Here is a 19,431-nt window from a genome sequence, read left to right on the forward strand (position 1 = left end):
AAACACTGGCAATGTAGGAGAACATTTGGAGTCTACCAAAAAAAGAAAGAAAGAAAGGCATCTATTTGTTTTTCTGCTCTTCACTCAAATATGCTTTAGCTGTGGCAGGAGTGATAAATAAACAATAAGTAGGATTACTTGAGCTCAACTACAGGTGTGTTAAACAAAAATCAATACATAAAATAATGAAGGCTTGCAAAACCTACATTCTGCTGCTCATGCTAATTAATTCAGATAATAATGTGTGCAGTAATACATCGAAATGTCCACCCACAAGACAGGGCGGATTAAATACCCTTCTCTAACCCCTACAGCATAACCTCTATTCTCCCTTCCACTGAATCTGAATTTCGATTATATGTGCTGAAACAGGAGTGAAATATGGAAATGAAGGCGATGTTAGAGTGGGCGGTGCTCTAACCATGTCGCAAGGAATGCTCAATGCAATAACTTTTGATAATAATCAAAAATAAGCCGATGCAGTTGCATTGTGATTTCCCCAAAGACTCGGTGTAGTACAGTTACCAGATGACAATCAAGCGCTAACTTGCATGTCAATGGTAAAGGTCTCCCGATCGGGCGCCACAGGGGCGAGTGACAGAGCTATTTATGTCACCTCAGAAAAACTGTGCCCTGGTCTATCTATCTTAGCACAGGACCGCCCGCTTTAGATAAATGACAGCGCAGGTATATGCATGGAGCCAAAGGTTAGTCGTATCATTTGCCTCAATCTTGTTGTAACAAGACTGCTTTAAATTGTCCCTCTAACCCGTTGCTCTACATACTAAATACCACCAAAGCATAAAGTAAACGTTTAATGGCTTGTGCTGTAACCTCATCTGCAGTAGGCCTACAACTCAAGCATGTATTTTTCCAGCGAGACAAAAAAGAAAGTTTCATGTGCTTTCAGGGTAAATTAGTATATTTTGCTGAAAAGGCATGTAATCTGTCATGCTTGGTGCTTTCAGCATGCAGCGAACACATGTGGCCAGCTGCCAATGCAGATTGTTGCTTACTGTGCTCTTTTTGTGGTGCCCTTGCCACTATGCATCTTTAGTGTCCTGTAATTGAAAACCGTCACCTCTGTGACGGTCCTGCAACTTCGGGGGCACCCGTGTCTCACGCCATGCATGGCTAATCTCTCCGTATTGATCAGGTCACGTGATGAAAGGCAGATATGTTATAGCCAACAGCGAAACCTGCACAAGAAGGCTGAAATCTGATGCTAAAAGGAGCCTTAGTGGTCCTTCTGCTGTAACATGGAAAATGTACAAATGCCTGTGTGGCTTATGCACACACTTTTGCATGCCGACATAAGTTCTTTGGAAATCTTGCCTGATATCTTGTGGCAGCCCCATACTGTAGATGAAGCTTCAGAAGACAAGCATTGATTTCAAACAAATCTACTCAGACATCTCCTCTTTCTGGTTCGGTACACCTTTCCGCTGCTAATGAGCAGCCATCTTTATTCCCTACCGAGTAAGATGTTCTTTTTTTCATGCTTTGTGTCAGGGAATACTGGCGATTCATTACCAGGGAGGAGAGATGGAGGAGGGAAAAAAAGGAATATGATGGTTAAGCCTGAGCTTTAAGACAGACAACGACGTCCCTTAATCCCCTCTGAGCAGCCGTAAGCCTTCGGTTATCACTCGTTAGAATTGTGCATCCCTTAAACACATTAACTTAGGCCCTAACGCTGGCCCCTTTTGTATGACACAGCAGCTGCTCATAGCAGACAGTCAGTAGGCTAAGAGTGTCGTGGTCTGGGTGGTTTTCCACAGCATCAGCTCCTCCCCACTGGGTGGAGTCTTTGTTGTTCCTCACCTGATGGCAATCGGACCAGCAGTATTTATGACCGGCGCACTCAACTGGTCTTCGCCAGATTATCTGCCAACTTTAGTCAGTTCTCGGCCTCACGTCCGTTCCTTGGTGACTAATCGTGTGTATTAACCGCATCTCTGTTTTTTTCGTCAGCCTCTGAAAACCACCTACCAAGCTCTCCTGGATACCAGTTTGCTGCCACCGGTAATCCCTCTCCGTTTTGGAGCTGCCATTTTCTCCTGCCTGCCTCCCTGCCTTGCATGCAGCACCCACCTGGACCTCTCCTGCCTCCCCCCTCCACGCAACCCCCACCTGCAAGCTTGTAAGACAGCTCAGTGTACTATTTTTTAGATTCACTCGCAACCCTCTGTGGGATTCCCCTGACTGCTCTGTCCTCTGTTTCAGTGCCCGGGCCCGCCACAGTTTTCCCTGCCCAGTACCTGCACCCAGTTATCCCTGCCATCTAGTTTTCACCACAGTATTTTTCTCTCGCCTCAGACATCTAGTTTATGTTCATTGATTCTAGTCTGCACTTTCTGTTAGCCTCTGAGCATTGTAAAAATAAAGTCTCTTTTCGTTACACCTCACCACTGGCCTCCGGTTTTGAATCTGCGCTTGAGTCCATCCCATGTCCACGGGCCACTGCGCCTGACAAAGAGGGCGTAAACATGCTAATTGCTGTCAAACACATTTAAATGGGTAGCAAGGATGTTTTTAATGCATGCAGCACATTTCACAGCAATCAACATTATCCTAGACAGTGCTCAAGGAAGCCACAATTCCACACTGCCACTCAGATGTGTCAAGAATGGGAATCAGGTATGAGCCTCACACACTGACAGCTTCTCTATCAATGATGTATGCACGTGGTTGTATAATATGTCTTTGTGTCATACATGCATCTGGATTGCTCTGATTATCAGCATACAGGTTCAAAAGACAGAGAGAACCTTTGAGTCTATGATCAGTTCCTCACTCTACTCCATTATGTACTAAAATAAAACTCCGAACACGACATACACCACCCCTGACAACAGGATGCAGTCTATTAGAGGTGTTAGAGTCATTCAGTCTTCCTTTTTTCTTCACAAATAAGCCATACTATAAAAGAAACATGGCAAATAGAGTTAGGTATTTGAACAAATATACCAGCTACATATCATTTGTTGAGTCATTGCATTTTTACCGGTCTTTTCCTAGGCGAGTAAGTTGTACGTTAGCTTAGTTTTGCTAATGTAGTAGCATAGCAACTACAAGGTAGTCCTTCCATTTCGCTTTGTTCGCTTAGGTTTGAGAGTAGCGTAAAGGCGCCTACGAAGAGTCTTATTAGAATAATTGTATAGATATATAAATTCTTTTATTAATTTGGCAGGTTAGAACATTTTAATATGTTGACCAACCTTGTATCAGGGTTTGATCACTGTGTTTCCAAAAGAGGCAACTTGCCCCACAGCAAGAGGGTCCTGAGTTCAATTCCACCATCAGGCCAGGGTCTTTCTATTCACTCCATATGTTTGCATGGGTTCTCTCCGGGTACTCTGGTTTCCTCTCACAGTCCAAAGATAAGCAGTTAGTGCGGTTAGGTTAACTGGAAACTCTAAATTGCCCATAGGTGTAAATGTGAGTGCGAATGTTTGTGTCTCCCTATGTGTTAGCCCTGAGACAGACCAGCGACCTGTCCAGGGTGTACCCTACCTCTCGCTCTATGATAGCTGGGATAGGCTCCAGCCCCCCCGCGACCCTGATAAAGATAAGCAAAAGAGAATGGATGGACGGTTGGAACTTGATTCCTAAATAGTGCCCACTGTGTTTTTTACATTATTTTAACAAATGACCAAATTTATCCTACCCAATTTCCACCACAGCTTCACAACAGCTTCCGAGTATAGCTCAAACATTATTTTAACCTAGTGTTTTTCTTCAATTTCCATTTGCCACCATTCAGTGCACTTAGATAAACAGAGCCTGATGGTGCTTGTGATCTCCAGCTGTGCTGTGGGTCACACTGACAAGGGAGAACCACAAGGAATGGAAGACCATTACAACAAAGGAGAGCTTGTTATATATTCTGACTGCGGCATGGCTAAGATGCTTGGTGTTTGCTGAGACAGCAGATGACTTGGCTTGCTCTCTCGGCCCCTTGCTCAACCAACACAGGATAGACTTAATTGCCTCATTAGCAAAAGGGCCAGCGACGAGTCGGCCTCTTCCACATTGTTCAATGTCAAGAGTGCAACCGAGAGGAAAGGTTAATAGAGTAAACAACATCTCCCTCTTCTAAATAGAAAATTTTGTTTATTTTTCTACTATGATGGGTCAGTGGCCAAAAGCTTTATTTCATTCCACACTGACAGATTTTTAATGTAATCTTATCTGCATATTGCATATAGCAACCTTCATTATTCCTAATTTCTGAGTACAACACAGCTCGCTGTAGCTGTGTGGTAACTCCCAGTGCTGCCTTTTTTTAAAGCTTGGTCCCGTCTAGAAAGCAGAGTCATCACGCCAACTTTAATTATTTTAAGAGCTTGAATTTGCAAACTCTGCTATTTCCTCCTCCTCAGCTTCTTTGGATCCCAGACAGCAAATCAAGCCAAATGCTATAGCACTCTTGATTTCCCTATTGAAGAAAGACATAGCATTAAAAAAAATAGGGTTGATGCTGGGAGAAAAACGGAAAGTCCAAAATAGAAAAAAGCTACATGCTTAAGAATTTTAAGAGAGACATCAAACTCGAAGTAAAGTGCAGTTTTCGCTTGCTACTACAACAGTTTTAGACACTTAAACACTTCCATCCAGCAACTACAATAAGACAAGTTTCATACAAAATGTGACAGTTTGGACAACATTGCCAAACCATAACAGGCATCTTGAATGCAGTCCTAAGCCCCTGTCTGTTTCTTAGCAAGAGATGTGGTACTCTGTAAGTTGAGCCTGACAAACTCCATGACAGACCAGGCTAAAGAGGGCCGCACTCGGGGAAACTGTAGAAAATGTCACAAACAGAATGGCAAAAACATAATTTTTGTTGAATGAGCTCTGCATTGGCTAATTGCAGGGTTGTTGTGCTGCAGAGCACTCGGGTATATATGTGGCTATGCAGCAGTAGCAAACATAAAAACTTTCCACACTGTTCTCTTTATATCTATACAAAGCCATATAGTTGCTTTCCTGGTCCTGGAAAAAATATAGAGGCTGTTAAGATGTAAATGTAACATTTATACTTTAGATACCTTTAGGCTGTGGACTCTCCCTCCTTTGCTGCAGGGCAGTTTATAGGAGAGTGTACACACACACACACACACACACACACACACACACACACACACATGCACACACAGAAATATGTACAGCTAAACATCTGCATGGGCAGATAAGGCGTAAAGGCTCCATTTCATCAACAAGTCAAGTCTAACGAGTCGGAAAAAAAGGTGGTGGTGCCATCTGTTCTGAACTACTTTGCCGGGAAGGGGGCAAAAGAGACGGGAGGGCAAGAGGGGAAAAAAGCTTTTTCAGCACTGACATCATGCTGTACCCTGACCACAGCCTGAGTGCCTGCATAAGTTACTTTATCAAAAGTGAAAACAACAAAACTTCTCAACCTTTTCACCCGGTAAAAGGCTCTGGGTGCTTAAATCTGAAAATACTGACTGCAATGCAATCAGCGGTATTATATACTTAATTTGTGGACAATGGAGCAGCTGATGAATGATATTCGGTTTACAATGTTTTCGCTGTGGTATGAAAGACCAAGTGGCCGGCATTGTGGTTGGATAATGAAATCATCCATCACGCAACATCCACTGCAGGAGAACAGGACTGCCAACCCAAGCCTGGACCCTAATTATGGAATTTTAAAGTTTCTACTAAAGCGCAATTACACAAGGTGAGGTTCTGATGACAAGGGATTTTATTCCTATGAAGAATTATCAGCAGAATTGCATATTATAAAGAGCTTTAAAAGGTCATTTCCAAACTTTTGTTACAGTCCATAAAGAGATTAAGGCCACTGTTTAAACTTACTAAAGTTACAACTTTCTTGCCTCCCTGCTGATATAAAACTGTCCTAGATCTCAGCTGGACAGTGGGCAGAGATCTGACTTCATGCTATCATCCACTAAGGGAGGAAGGGATCCTCCAGATGGTGCTCAGGTCTCGTGCAGGTAACCACTTTTTTCTTATGCCTCTCTAATCAATGACCATCGAATTCTCGCTGTCTCCAACAGCATCCATCTTTGGGTCTTTCCTGGCTGCGCTGTGATGACCAAGCGCAGGTGAAGATAAATGTCTGAAGGGCAGAAGGGCCTCTGCTGATTAAAGCAACGAAGGCTTTAGGGAAGACTGGCAGGCAAAAGAGGAAATGGAGTGAGACAAAGGAGCGTGCGCATTCAAAACACCTAATGGAGTGTCCTGCTTGCTGGGCTACTCGACTGCTTCAAATTGAAAGGAACGGCAGGCGTCTAACTAGAGCGACGTGGAACATTTCCTCCTGTTCAGTCAGTCAGAAAAGTGTGAGAAGAGGGTGGAAAGAAAAACTCACTTAGGATCTCATTGTTTGGCTTAGTGCAAGTTGCTTTCATTCATTTGCAGTCAATTTGTGGAATTGAATTACAGCCGAACTCCACGCAGAGAGAAAGGCAAATCAATATTTTGTGCATTGGTGACACGCTGGAATTAATTCATATACATTTCAGAATTGAAAAAAAAAAATCCTCTCTGATTTATGTAGATTTATGGAGATGATTCCCTGTGGTCATAGTCCGGCTGTGCTCTCTTGCTGATTCCCATCTAAGCAGCATGATGCCATTTAAACTTACAAGTTGGAATCTGGACACAATAATCAATAATCACAGTGTGACATGAGGCACCACACACACTGGGTTCTGACAGGTGCACCCCATGACCAATTAAAGTAAGACTGGTAGGAAATGATCAATTATTGGCAGACAGTACACTGGAAATGGAACCATGCGCGAGACTTGTCCAAAAATGAAGACTTCCGAGCGTTCGGTCGAGGTCCAGTCTTTTGAGTAAACAAGTTATATGAAACCAATAAATTCACATGTTGTTATTTTCAATCATCCTAACAAGCTTCCAGGTGACTTTGGTGAGGCATGGATGCTTGACCGCTGTGTGCTGATAATTGCTTATAAATGTTTAATCAGTAGTGTAACTTTATTTTCTTTGAGTAAGTGTAAGCCCTGTCCCAACCTGCTTGAAAATGAAAGGCAGCTGAGCAATAGGCTTTTTTAGCAGTTTATTTTTCTGCACAGTTGGATTGCACAGCTGCATAGAAAAGAAGAGATATACCTGGTTTCAGAGACAGAGAACATAGATCAAAAGCATGTTCTGCTTAGAGAAGACAAGCATGCCAGCTTTATTCCGCGCTGCCAGTTTTCACTAAGGCAGAAAGCACTTGAAAGCACCACAACAGTGCTGGGAGCTCAGAGATGATAGCATCTCAACCCCCACCACTGATAAACAAATCATTTTAAATGGTGTTTTTGCAAGGTGTGTGGATTTTGATTGCAGCTGAAGAATGCTTGATTGGCAATAGGCCGCATCCTGCTTCTAGTACTGTCAATAGCCGCAAAGAAATTAATATCAAGACAGACCTTCCGTGTGGTGAATCAATGGGAGACACTTCTTTGCTCCACCTCACCAATCGCATCAGTGTTTATCTCAGCTTTGTTCACTCTTTGATCTGCCCGCTGCTTACATAACACAATCATAGACCTTGATTAAAACATTTATGCTCACAAGCAGCAAATCACTTCAGATTTTCCAAGAAATTATAAAGCTAGTAACCGAGTTAGCTTCATTTACTTTCACAGTGTATCACTTCTGCAAATGAGGCAAGAATCCTCCCTTTGGAGCAAATGGCCACGGTAGAATAGATCACAGATTGCTGAGAACAACACAATGTTTCCAACCACTCATTCACTTTCCTACACATTTTCTCCCTATCAGAATTATGTGTGTGTGTGTGTATATATATATATATATATATATATATAACAATTCTGTAACTGTAACTTCGGTCGTTGCTGTGCTTTTTTTGGAAATCGAATTTCCCAGAGGAACCCACCCGAGGGATTAATAAAGTTCTATCTTATCTTATCTCTTATCTTATAGTTTATTCAAATTTTAAACAGCTTGCTTCATTTTTGTACAATCTGATCCTGATGTGGCAAATCTGCAACCCGTTTTTACAACCTGTTCTCACTTTAAAGACATTTCATACTGACACTTGGTCAGAACCTGTAATGCTTTTGATAAATCTTCACCATAATTTTCTACAAGTTAGTTTGACAGAAATGGTCACTGTCATTGGATGTGTAACTTTGGTAACCAAGGATGTGTTCGAGATCATGGATGGAGGCCATCCATCACTATTGCTTGTTAAGCAGGTTAAAAGGACGAGAACGTGTTTTCTAACAAAGTGGCAGTATTTACTAAAAGTGCTGTACTCTCATTTCTTTATTTTTTGGTAAATAATTGGGAAGTAGGTGTGATAATTTACTGAGACATGTGCAAACATAAATGCAAATACAGCATATGAGGCAAAACAATATATTTAGAATTCTAAGGAGCCTTTGGTATGAACACCTTTAAGCAGGAATGGCTCTCCAGGCTTCTTGAAGGACATTCAAAGCTCTCCTTTGGATGTTGGCTGCCTTTCTCTTCTCTGTCAAGATGATCCCACACTGCTTCGGTGATATTGAGGTCTGGGCTCTGTGGAAGCAAATCCATGACTGATAGTGATCCAGTGTGTGTTTTTCTGTCCAGGTATGCATTTACTGCACTGGCAGAGTGTTTGGGATCACTGTCGTGCTAAAAAATGAAGCCTTTGCCAATCAGATGCTTTCCAGATAGAATTGCATGGTGAATTAAAATGTGACTGTATTTTTCTGTGGTCATAATTCCATGGATTTTAACAAAGATCTATAATATCATGCAGTTCCAGACGATGAAAGAGCCTCCACTGTGTTTTACAGATGGCTGTAGCTACTCTCTCCTGACTACCTTTGTACTGACGACAGTTTGAACCAGAAATTTTAAATTGTGATTCGGAACTGTTGCAGCTGATTAGCAGTCCAGTTCTTGTATCATTTGACATACCTCGACACACTGTGACAAGCATTATTTTTGCTATTTTTTCATAGATTCAGCTAATTCGGCTAATGTTTTTACACAAGTCTGCTAGTAAACACACCTAAAGAAACAATTCATTATTTGAAATGTTTTTGCTCTAACTTGTCTGTTATGTGAGGACACAGTATTTACTGTATGCTGATTCATGAGTCAGTGTTAAGCACTGACTCATGGTGACTAAGCACTGACCATTCCTTGGTCAGGAACAAGGAATGGAGTGAAAAAGCAAACCTTTAGAAATCCTGGAGAAACATCTGGCTCCTTGGAAGCCAAATATAAAGAAATGAGGGGTGGCTCAAGAATTTTGCACAGTACTATAAAAGGATGTTCAAAAGTAGAGATGGCACGATACCACTGTTTTATGTCCGATACCGATACCGATATCATAAATTTGGATATCTGCCGATACCGATATGAATCCGATATAGTGTTTTTTAATCAACAAAACTGTTTTTTAAAATATCTTGCTGCATTTTGCAAGTCTGCAAGTTCATACTCAAGTTTAAAACAACAACTACACTAAAGCTATTCTGTTATACCTGTATACAAAAAAAAATATTTCATAGTTCAGCAATACTGATCAATCTAATAAACTTAAACCTACACCATCCTCCCTATTCTGGTATTTTAAAGAGTACTTAGCGTAAATATTAAGCAACCTAACTAATAGGGTTCCAACTCCCAGCAACAACAAAAATAAATAAATAAAAAATAGGGAACCACCCCTCACGCTCCACCTCATGATGCTTAATCAACGTAATCAACCTTAATTTGATGCAGTGTGAAAAAAAATGCACAGAAATCAATTATTTTTCAAGAAATATTAAATAGATTCAACATCTTTCTTCAACAAAATTGCAGACTGCACAGATGGTACCTTCCCAAAGGAAAATGTACTATAGCTTACTAGGGTATATATATTAGACTTAATAGTCACTATATACAGTAATTGACTTCTATTCATTTTACATCAAATTAAAACTTTGGGTGTCAGATAATTATTTATTAAAAGCTAGACATTTTAAATGAGAATAAGAAAGAAAAGTATGTCTTTGTGCCCCCTTTTCCCAGTTAATGCCCTATCGGCCCCCCTGGCTAAACTTTGCTAGATCCGCCCCTGCACAGTTACCAGCCGTCAGCTACTAGAAAAAGATCCTGGTGTAGAAAGTAATATTAAATAAATTCTAACAACAGCTTATCAAGCTTAAACGTGCTGCTGTTGTTCAGCCGCTGGTTTCCTCTTTCTGGCGCAAAGTGGACCAAAAACAAACAAGAGAGACTCACGACAGAAAAGCCGATCAGCTGATCATTAGCAGTTTCACGATTGAAGTAGCAGCCGGAGAGCGAGAGGCAGTCGCTCGTTAAGCTTAACGTGGGAATGCTTTACAAACATTCAGAGATGGACTTACACACTTGCTTTACTTCTCTCGGGGATAACTTTGTCGGAGATGAAATGCCAGGTTGCTAGCGAAGCTCCAAATGCTATCCAGACCACTGACAGGTCCCGCATGCCACAGCTGCTCTATCACGTGATGCATACTGCTCCGACGTTCTGAGGCGAGTTACGGCGTGTTGCAAGTTTTGTGAGGTGCTTTCGTGATATTTAATGGATCGGATTACATTTTTTATTTTTCTCCGATATCCGATCCAGTAATTTAGGTCAGTATCGGACCGATACCGATACGTAATATCGGATCGGTCCATCTCTATTCAAAAGAGCAAATCTGTTTATCAGCAGATAAGTCAGCAGAATATGGTGTGGTGCAGAGGAAACAAAAAAGGGTCGTGCTAATCGGTTGTGGGAGCAAGCTAGGCTGTTGCTACTTTAATTCACTGCTAACATGATCATATGAAATATGCATGCTTAGCACTAAAATATTGTATTGTTCACGATGGCTGCAGGTTAAAGAAAAAGCATGGTTAACTAAATCTATATACTTAGGTCAGCTGGTGAGAGAGCTATGTGAAGTGGGGTCAAGTGATGAGGTGAAGGGTTATTTTGTAAGGTGAACGCTGCCTTGAGCTCATCTAATAAGACACTTGATCAAAATGACAAAATGAGTTACTGATTTTTTGATTTATCAATTCAGATGCACCCCTTCCCCAAGGTGACATCTGGTCCAGCCTGTTGTGAAACAGCCAAAACAAAAAACCTGTGGAGGCGTTCCTGGTTTCAGTACTGCTTTCAACAAATGATGAGTATACAGAACGAATCTGGATTGCACAACACACTTTAGGCAAACATATTCTTGCTGCGTGCTTGATTCCAACATGTTCTTGAGATTTGTTTGCCTCATGGAGTTCACTGGTAAATGGTCGGGGTGAATCCTAGCTATTCAGAGGGCAAGTTCTGAATCCCGAAGTTTTAGTTTAAACATTAAATACTCTAAACAATGCTGTGCTAAATACTGCAATCAAGTTGTGTCTCATTCTTATAGCCACTGTTGACTTTTTCAGTAAATAACAAAGACCACAATCTTTCCCTATCCCTATGTGACGGGAGTTCCTTTAACATAACCATAAATAAGATTTAAGCTGGTTTAGTTGTTATGAATGGATATTGTAAAAGAAGATCAAATGGTTGCAGTAAACAAGTAATGAACATGGCTAGAGCACATTTTCTTGCCAGATGCAAACATTAAAAATAAAAGCAGATGCAGGTGGAACGATTATGTTTCCCGTAAAGTGTATGTGCTTTTGCTGTTTTATTTTACAGCTACTCTCCTTTTTTCCCCCTAATTGCGATGGTTCATTTTCTTCCAATTTGTTAATCAACTGATCAAAAAAATGTTTAAGCCCTAAAAGCTCATTTGCAAAATATTAGCGACTTAATAGAAGAAAATATTTCCTCCACTCAGTAACCAGATTCACTTTCCTTTAAAATGTGTCACAGCTCACTCAATCTGATCATCCTGACTATCAGTGGAGTCTTGACGTTCATTAATACTGCTGTTCAGCCCAGCATAGACTGCACATGTGTCTCTGGTTAATGTGAACGTGAGCTTCTCCAGAACATCTGTCATAGATTAGCAGTAAAGTGAAATAGGCAGTTCCTGTTCATACGTTCCAAAACAATCTGGGAGTAATTTTCCCAGTGACGGATGAAAGGGGCCGGGTTTGTGTAGGTCAGAAACACTACACAAACCCACCTCTGTCTACGCATGTGTGTTTCATTTTGCAGGACGCAAGCGACAAACGGCTCGTGCAGAATAACGACCGGGTGGCTCGGAAATTGCGGGTGTGGTGAAACGAAGATGAAGGAACTGCCAAACAAAGAAATATTGTGGAAAACTGCAGACGATTCCAGCGGTACAATCTTTGTATATTTTTCCTTCGGATGTCTTCGGTTTCAGTGAAAACACAAACCTGCCTCGATCCTCCAGGAATAAAAGCACTTACTGTACAAAGCAGTTAGACTTTCACCTACAAACGCTCTCATTCAAAGCGTGGCATTCGGTTTGCTGCGACAGAATAGAAAGACCTTCCAACTAAAAGCACCACAATCAATGAAACATGAAGAATCCCCCCAGGTACAAAAAGAGGATGGCTTGTTATTCAGGGAACCATGCTGTCATTTAAAGGCCATACACATCAGAAGGAAAGTGCTTGGAAGGCAAATCAGTGTTTGCTAATGATATGGTTCAATTGTTTTGAGGACAGCAGGACCTCTGCACTCATCTGTAGGCCTCTTCAGTCACCATTGTTGCAGGTTTTGTATTCCAGAGGGCTCTGCCCTTGATGAGCCAGTCAGATTCTGCATTTTTGTTTTGAGTAATACAATCCTCTCTGGATGGAAGTGTTTTTACACTTCGTTCTGCATGTAAAATAACTGACATTGTAGGTGCAAGGGAAGTCATTCAACAAAAAGCATTGGTACAAAATTTCCTTCAACAGCTGCAGCTACACTTTACTGTAAGTCCTGCATTCGCGCTAAATGATAGGGATTTTTACACACACTTTGTGTAAAATCACACTAGTCCCAATGTGTGAAACAACTAAGAAAATTAACTGAACTTGGTAATTCAAGTAAAATTGAAAATAACTGAATGGTTTATGCTTTAAAAACATGAGATTAGTCTTCATGCAAGTAAGAAGTCAAACATCACACAAGTTCAAGTCCTGCAAAGCAGAGCTTCCAGAGTCACCACATATCCCCCCCCCCAAAAAAACAAAAAACAAAAAACAAAATACCTTCAAAGCTGAAAATATAGAACGGGGATGCCAAATGATAACACTGACGCACGACATGAGTCAAAAGAAGATCAAAACTAAGCCTTAATGTATGGTAACTAGACGTCAAATATCGGAACGTCTTTGGGTGTGCAGGAATGTCAGAAGTCTTTGGCAGGGTGTGTGTGTGTGTGTGGGAGTGTGATTCAGGCACAAACACATCAAGATGTCACTTCATAACCTCTGGCTCAGGAGGCTCCTGTCATCTTCACATTTCAGAGATCCTCTGCCTACCCCGGCAGACATGCTAAATATAGAATGGGACAGAATTTCTGTTTGGAGCCACTGCTCTCTTTATCTACATCACACACTAGCATACTTGCATAGGCACTGCCATCTTCTCAGTGTTATACTGTATGAATGTGGACATCAGCACACATCTTAATGCTAAGAGCCTGCTGTACTGCAGTGATCACATTGCAGTTTTCTTAGACACTGAGGCCCAAAAGGCCATGCAGGAAAAAGAAAAAGAAGCAAAGGTGCTAAGGTTCGGCTCTCATATAAAAGCTAATCATACTTTCAAATTAGATTTCCGTCAAGTGACTTAGATTGTGTTATTACTTTTTGGACAGTCATTTCACTTTCAAATTCCCCCCATTCAGAATCATTTAATCCTGGCACTGGGACAGACACGCAATCAATCACTGGTCTCCATTACCTGGCCAAATTGCCACGTGCCCTGTGCTCTTACTGAGTTACTTGATTTGTTCAGTTTTGTATGACCTTGTTCTGATTCTTACTTCACATCAGCAGAGTTACCGAAGGGAGCTATTGAACTCTCTGTGGCAATTAATTGTGCTACTTATCTGTAATGTGACCAGTGGATATTACATTTCCAACAGATATTAATTTAAGGATGTCTCAGGACTTGCGAAGCCAAATCCAAATTAAAAGAAAAGGAGCCCCTATTAATGACTATTGATCCTCTTTTAGAATAAAACAGCCACCTCCTCCCTCTGCTTGGCCTTTTAGTTGATCTTGAATTAATGCAGGCTATAAATTCAGAGGAAAAAAGTCCTTCGGTATGGTACAGCCAAGCAGCCAAGCTTGAAAAGCTGCATATCCCCTCGGTTGGGGGGTGGGTGAATACTCTTTTGGATGACTGATGGATGTTTTGTTCTTGGATGAGAGACGTGTGACCCCGGTTCCAACTGTATTGAACATGCCATCCAGTCACATCGCTGCACAAACTAGTTTTCTTTCCGTTGTCTTAAACATGACAAAGGAGGGGAAAAATACCTCACCATGGCAACAAGTCATTTAATACTCAAGGCGCAGTCATATGGTTATTTTAAGAAAAGCAAACAACTGCTATTATTTAGGGATAATGTGTAATGTTTTCGCCTTCTCCTGAATGAGCCGGTTGCATTATTTAAGATCGTCATTACCGGAAAAGCACTGCTGGTGTTATGATAATCTGCATGCTTAGCTTAAAATAGCCTACATCATTGCCCAGTGTTACAGAGTGCTTTTTGACCTAAACCTAAAATTTACTTGCATGCAGTGTTCTCTGCAGAGTCAGCTCCTTTAGTTTAACAGAGGATCAGTATGCATTACAGCGTACCACACTCTTTGGACTTGCTGGTCTACCAATGTAAGCCATGACAGGTTAGCTTATCCATACATATCTCCATCCTTCAACTATCTATTTATTTTATACCAGGTCCAGAGGGACGAGGATCTCTCCACTGAACGCATTAGGCATTGGACAGGGTATTCCACAGACATATCACCACAATATGTCAGTGACTGAATAATGGGAGACGAAGATAACAAACTCTCCAAGCATTTACAAGCCTGCAGCACAAACCACATCAAGCATAAGCAAATAACATCAGTTGTATGTCTAAACTAATGGAATAGAAAATTAAAAACAAATGCCGAGGTCTTTTGATTTCTCTCCAGACTGCAATACGCAACAAGCAGCAAGCCACACAGAAACTACCAGAGCACGACCTCGGAACTCAGACCAGAGCGCACGAGCCGTGTGGATTTCTCCTCATATGGCTACACTCAACCAATCTAACTCTCAACCAGGGTGGGGGTTCAAAGTTTTTCTAGCACCCAGTCAAAGACAATTTTCAAACTTTAAAATCTTTTGTTAGTTTGTCTTTTCAAATCTGTGGCTTTCAAAACTAGTTTTCCCCTCAGTTACACCACAGGTGATGAGACAGCAGTGGGGTGAATAACACCTCGTACTGGCTGTCATTTTTAACACACCGTCCCGCAGTGCTAACTGTAACTTCCAGTCAGAGAGGTCACAGTGGAATTAAACATTCCTCATTGAGCTTCAGACCTGGAAACCGTTCCAGGCCCCCTCTACATTACAATCCCATAATATTAGTAACAGTAATAATAGAAGCAGGATTACTGTTAACACAGCAAATAGCAGTAGTGATAAAATCAAGCCTTGGAGACAAATGAAACTTCTGTTTCTATAAAATAAAAAGAGGTCCATCTATGGTTTATGATATAATAAAATAAGAGTAACAATTTTAAAAAAAAAGACTTTTTAGAGATCCTTTCAAGATATCCTATCCTAACAATTATCCTAACAAATCTAATCACTGACATCCAGAAGAGCTAGAATAGAGATCTTTTTTTAACCTAGTGTTTTCTTGGTGGTTACTGAAATTAATGAATTATTTCCCTTTGTTTAAATATGACAAAGGAGGTTTTTGTGCATCTGCTGCGGGCCTGCCTTTGAAGAAAATGCCAATACAAGAACGCGCAGGGTCAATAAATCTTGAAAGCAGATTTGAAGGGAGGGGTCAGGTGAACTTTTATCCCCTTCACGTTGCTTTAATTTGTCCCATTTTCGAGAGCTCCCAGCTTGAGAGAAAGCGCACGGTTGGCTACAGCGCGTTTGCGTTTTTGAAGATGAATCTAAATGTAAATGTAGTCATTTCTCACCCAAATCTTAAAGTGTCATAAGGGGGAAGAGAAAATAGACAACAGATATATTCTGACATCATTCTGAACCGAAGCTGTCAGATGTGGTCTTAACGACACGTGAAACAACGAAAGAGAATTATATTTAAATATATACGAAAAATGAACCTCGGTGTTCACATCCGCAATTTTCAGAGCAACACGCCTGCGCTGCTTTTACATAAATAAATCCGGTATTTTAAAGAAATGGAAAGTGACTTACCCAGAAACAAAGAGCGAGAGATTGCAGACATCACGGCTCGAAATCCCATATGTAACGGAGCTGGAAACAATGCGCTCAGACTGCCTTCAAATTCATTCGGCTGACCTAAGCGCAAGCACAACGAAGCGGCACCATCAGCGAATTAAGGACCGAAATCAGAGATAAATAAATCTTCATTGAGCTTATGAGTCCAACGACATCATATGTTGCACACGCCCGACATATCTAAGCCTCCCGAGAAGAAAAAGGAGAAGAGGAGGAGGAAGAAACGAGGCTCTTTCTTTTCATTGTAATTTTGATCGCAGGCTACTTGGCGTCAAATCAAAGTTCCCTGGCTGTCTGGCTCTGGCGTGGGACGTGTTGTCTCAGAGTCCCCTCTGTCTCCTCCTCAGCAGTCACTCCTCCTATCCTCCTCCGCTGCACAAAATGCCAGAGAGGAGAAGGAGGAGGAGGAGGGAGAATAGGTGGATGATGATGAGGGGATGCTGAAGGATGGAGACCTCTAGAGTCTGAAGTTCTCTTACACATGCTTGAGCATCCGGCAACACACGCTCTGCTTGTTGGGTGGCTGGGAGTCGATAGTTAGGTGCAGCAGACAGGAGTCTGACAGGAATCTGTTTACGTATCACTGAATGAAAATCATGCAAGCTGAAAAATAGCTACACACAGTCCCATTAAACAAAACTGCATGTGAAGTTGAGACACTGGAATTATATTTTTGTATCTTTGATCTGTATATTAATGCAATATACAGTAAATGAACAATGCTCTTTGTAAGGCAGAATTCACCACCTGAGAACCAGAGTTTTGATAACAAAACTTTATCATTGCATTTTTTCCTTCTTATTTTTTTAACATAAGCCATTAACACTTAAAATTACAGCATTCTGCTCCGTATCAATAAAACACTGACTGGTTGGCACTGGTGTTTATTTATTTTTATTATTCAGGCTATGATGATGTTATAATTAAAGGAATTAAATTTAAAGATTTGTCTGGAATCATAGGGCATATTTGTTCTCGTTTACCATGTTATATTTTGACCATGATCTGATTATTCTGTGCATCTTTACAAAACTGTCATCCCACACCCGGTACTGGCACCAGTTATATAAACAAGCAAAAAGAAAAAAAAAGGGGGAAAGCTGCTGTCTGTTGATGGTTGTTGTCAGACCTTGAGACAAATTAATCCCCCTCTTCTGTGTCTCAACAATCAGCCAAAACAACAAAAAAGGATTTTCACTCGCCTGTGGCCCCTCTCTTCTCTCTCTTCCCCCCTCAAGAGGCCTGCTCTTCAGCACCAGCCTTCCGCCATTCCTTTCCGTTCCAATAACTAGATAGCTTGAAACAATGTTTCACACGCACAAGTAGACACGCACAAGTAGACACGCACACACACACACACACACACACACACACACACACACACACACACACACACGCTTTTGAAAAAAGAAGAACAGAAAAGAAGATATGTGCACAGAAAGCAGAGGATGAGACTCAACAACATAATTCCAGATGTTGTGAGAAATAGCGGTAGTGGTAAAACTGAGGTCTTTAGTGTCGCGTGTCCCTTTTGTCTCTCTTCCCTGTTTGCATTCTCTTTCTTCTGCTTTTCCATGAAAAGAAAAAAAAAAACATCCCAGTTTCATCACAGCTCTTTTCTGCAGAGGTCAGTATTTACAGAAAGTGAGCAGCATGCACTGTAGTGAAATACAAAAGCAAGGAATCCTCGGAACTGATGCAATATTAGCAGTGTAACTGATGGATCGCCAGGTTCAAAAGACATGTTTCACCTGCAGTGACAACAGTCCTCCTGGATTCTTAGTCCAGATAAACACACTTGAATGAAAATGCACCTGACAGCCAACATATATCAGTTTTCCCCTTTTAAAATGAGTCTTTCTGCACAAAAATGAGATCTGGAAGCAGAGGAGAGTATGTGGCTGTAGAATACATTAAACAACAGTGACACTATCATTTCAAATGAGGAGCTTTGTTATGTATAAGCTGATGACAGCGCAACATGAGGTATGAGGGCATATCCTTTGTTGACAGTAGCGATTGTGCAATAGGTTACTTTGTCTTGCATGCAGTGTAAATTGTGCCACGGAAGGCAACCTGTCTGTGTTTGGTAGTTTGGCCTTGGTGCATGATATAGCACCCCAATGCAGATGGCCTCACAGATGGTTGATATTTATACCACAGGGCCTTGAAAAGTCACCAGTGTGGAAACCACTCTTTCTCCCTGATTAGTTTCACATCACCAAGAGCACGACAATATCTCACCGCACGGAAAGCATATGACTGGTTGCGAGATTCATTACGAGGCTTTAGCTAAGGGCATGATAAGCATTGTTTTAAAATAAACATCATTTGCTGTGAGGGGTGCCCCCTTTTTCAGGTGATGATGATGCTGCGTTGGGACTCTCCCTCGTTCTTTTCCTTTCAGCACATGAAGATGTAATCCTCCCAAGTGCAATGTCCATGATTTTTTAAATATCTTCCAGGCCCAACACGGCTTGCATTTTAGCTGGGAGCACTCCTGACTTATGTACTTTAAGTGGATTTGAAATTTAAATTGGGGCAACAAGATGCACCTCGGACCTCCTGTCAGAGACGGAGCACTTCACCAACTGTGTTCCCGTCCGCCAGAACAGCTGTATCTCCCTCATCATGACATCACAGGGACGTGTTACTGTTTTGTTGACGCCAGGACGATACCGAGCAAACACACGCGAGGCACTGCAGGGATGTCGGGCTTTGGCCATGTCTCTCTACTTGACTTAAGGCAAGGATAGAAGTGGATGGTTAAAAGGATTCTTGAGTAACAATATGAATGAGGAGAAAAAAAAAAAAGAAACTCTTTTGTCTAGGGCTTCCTATTTTTAGCAACCAATGTGATGCTTTGCCGTTAGTGTTTCACGGCTCATGGATCCTTTATAATTTAATGAGGGAGAGGGCGGCCCTCTGAGATTTACAGCGAACATCTCAAGGTGACATTGGCCACGTGGCTTATTGATCCAAATTGGATGTTTGTTTATGGTTCAGTAAAGCTCTTTCCCTCCTGC

The 19,431-nt window shown here is 41.4% G+C and overlaps 1 protein-coding gene across 1 annotated transcript in view; it reads right to left on the reverse strand.

Annotated features, from left to right (window-relative positions):
• clmpb (CXADR like membrane protein b) overlaps window positions 1-16,732 on the reverse strand; it is an 88,704-nt gene extending 71,972 nt beyond the window's left edge. Inside the window, exon 1 of the mRNA XM_085371290.1 lies at window positions 16,361-16,732. Within this exon, the coding sequence (XP_085227416.1) occupies window positions 16,361-16,409 (49 nt within the window). The 5' untranslated portion in view covers window positions 16,410-16,732. The remainder of the gene's footprint in view (window positions 1-16,360) is intronic.
• Window positions 16,733-19,431: the final 2,699 nt, after the last annotated feature.

The sequence above is a fragment of the Diplotaxodon limnothrissa genome, linkage group LG14 (assembly GCF_057381915.1).
Source record: "Diplotaxodon limnothrissa isolate DT_005_m linkage group LG14, D_limnothrissa_male_GT1.1, whole genome shotgun sequence".
Taxonomy (NCBI): domain Eukaryota; kingdom Metazoa; phylum Chordata; class Actinopteri; order Cichliformes; family Cichlidae; genus Diplotaxodon; species Diplotaxodon limnothrissa.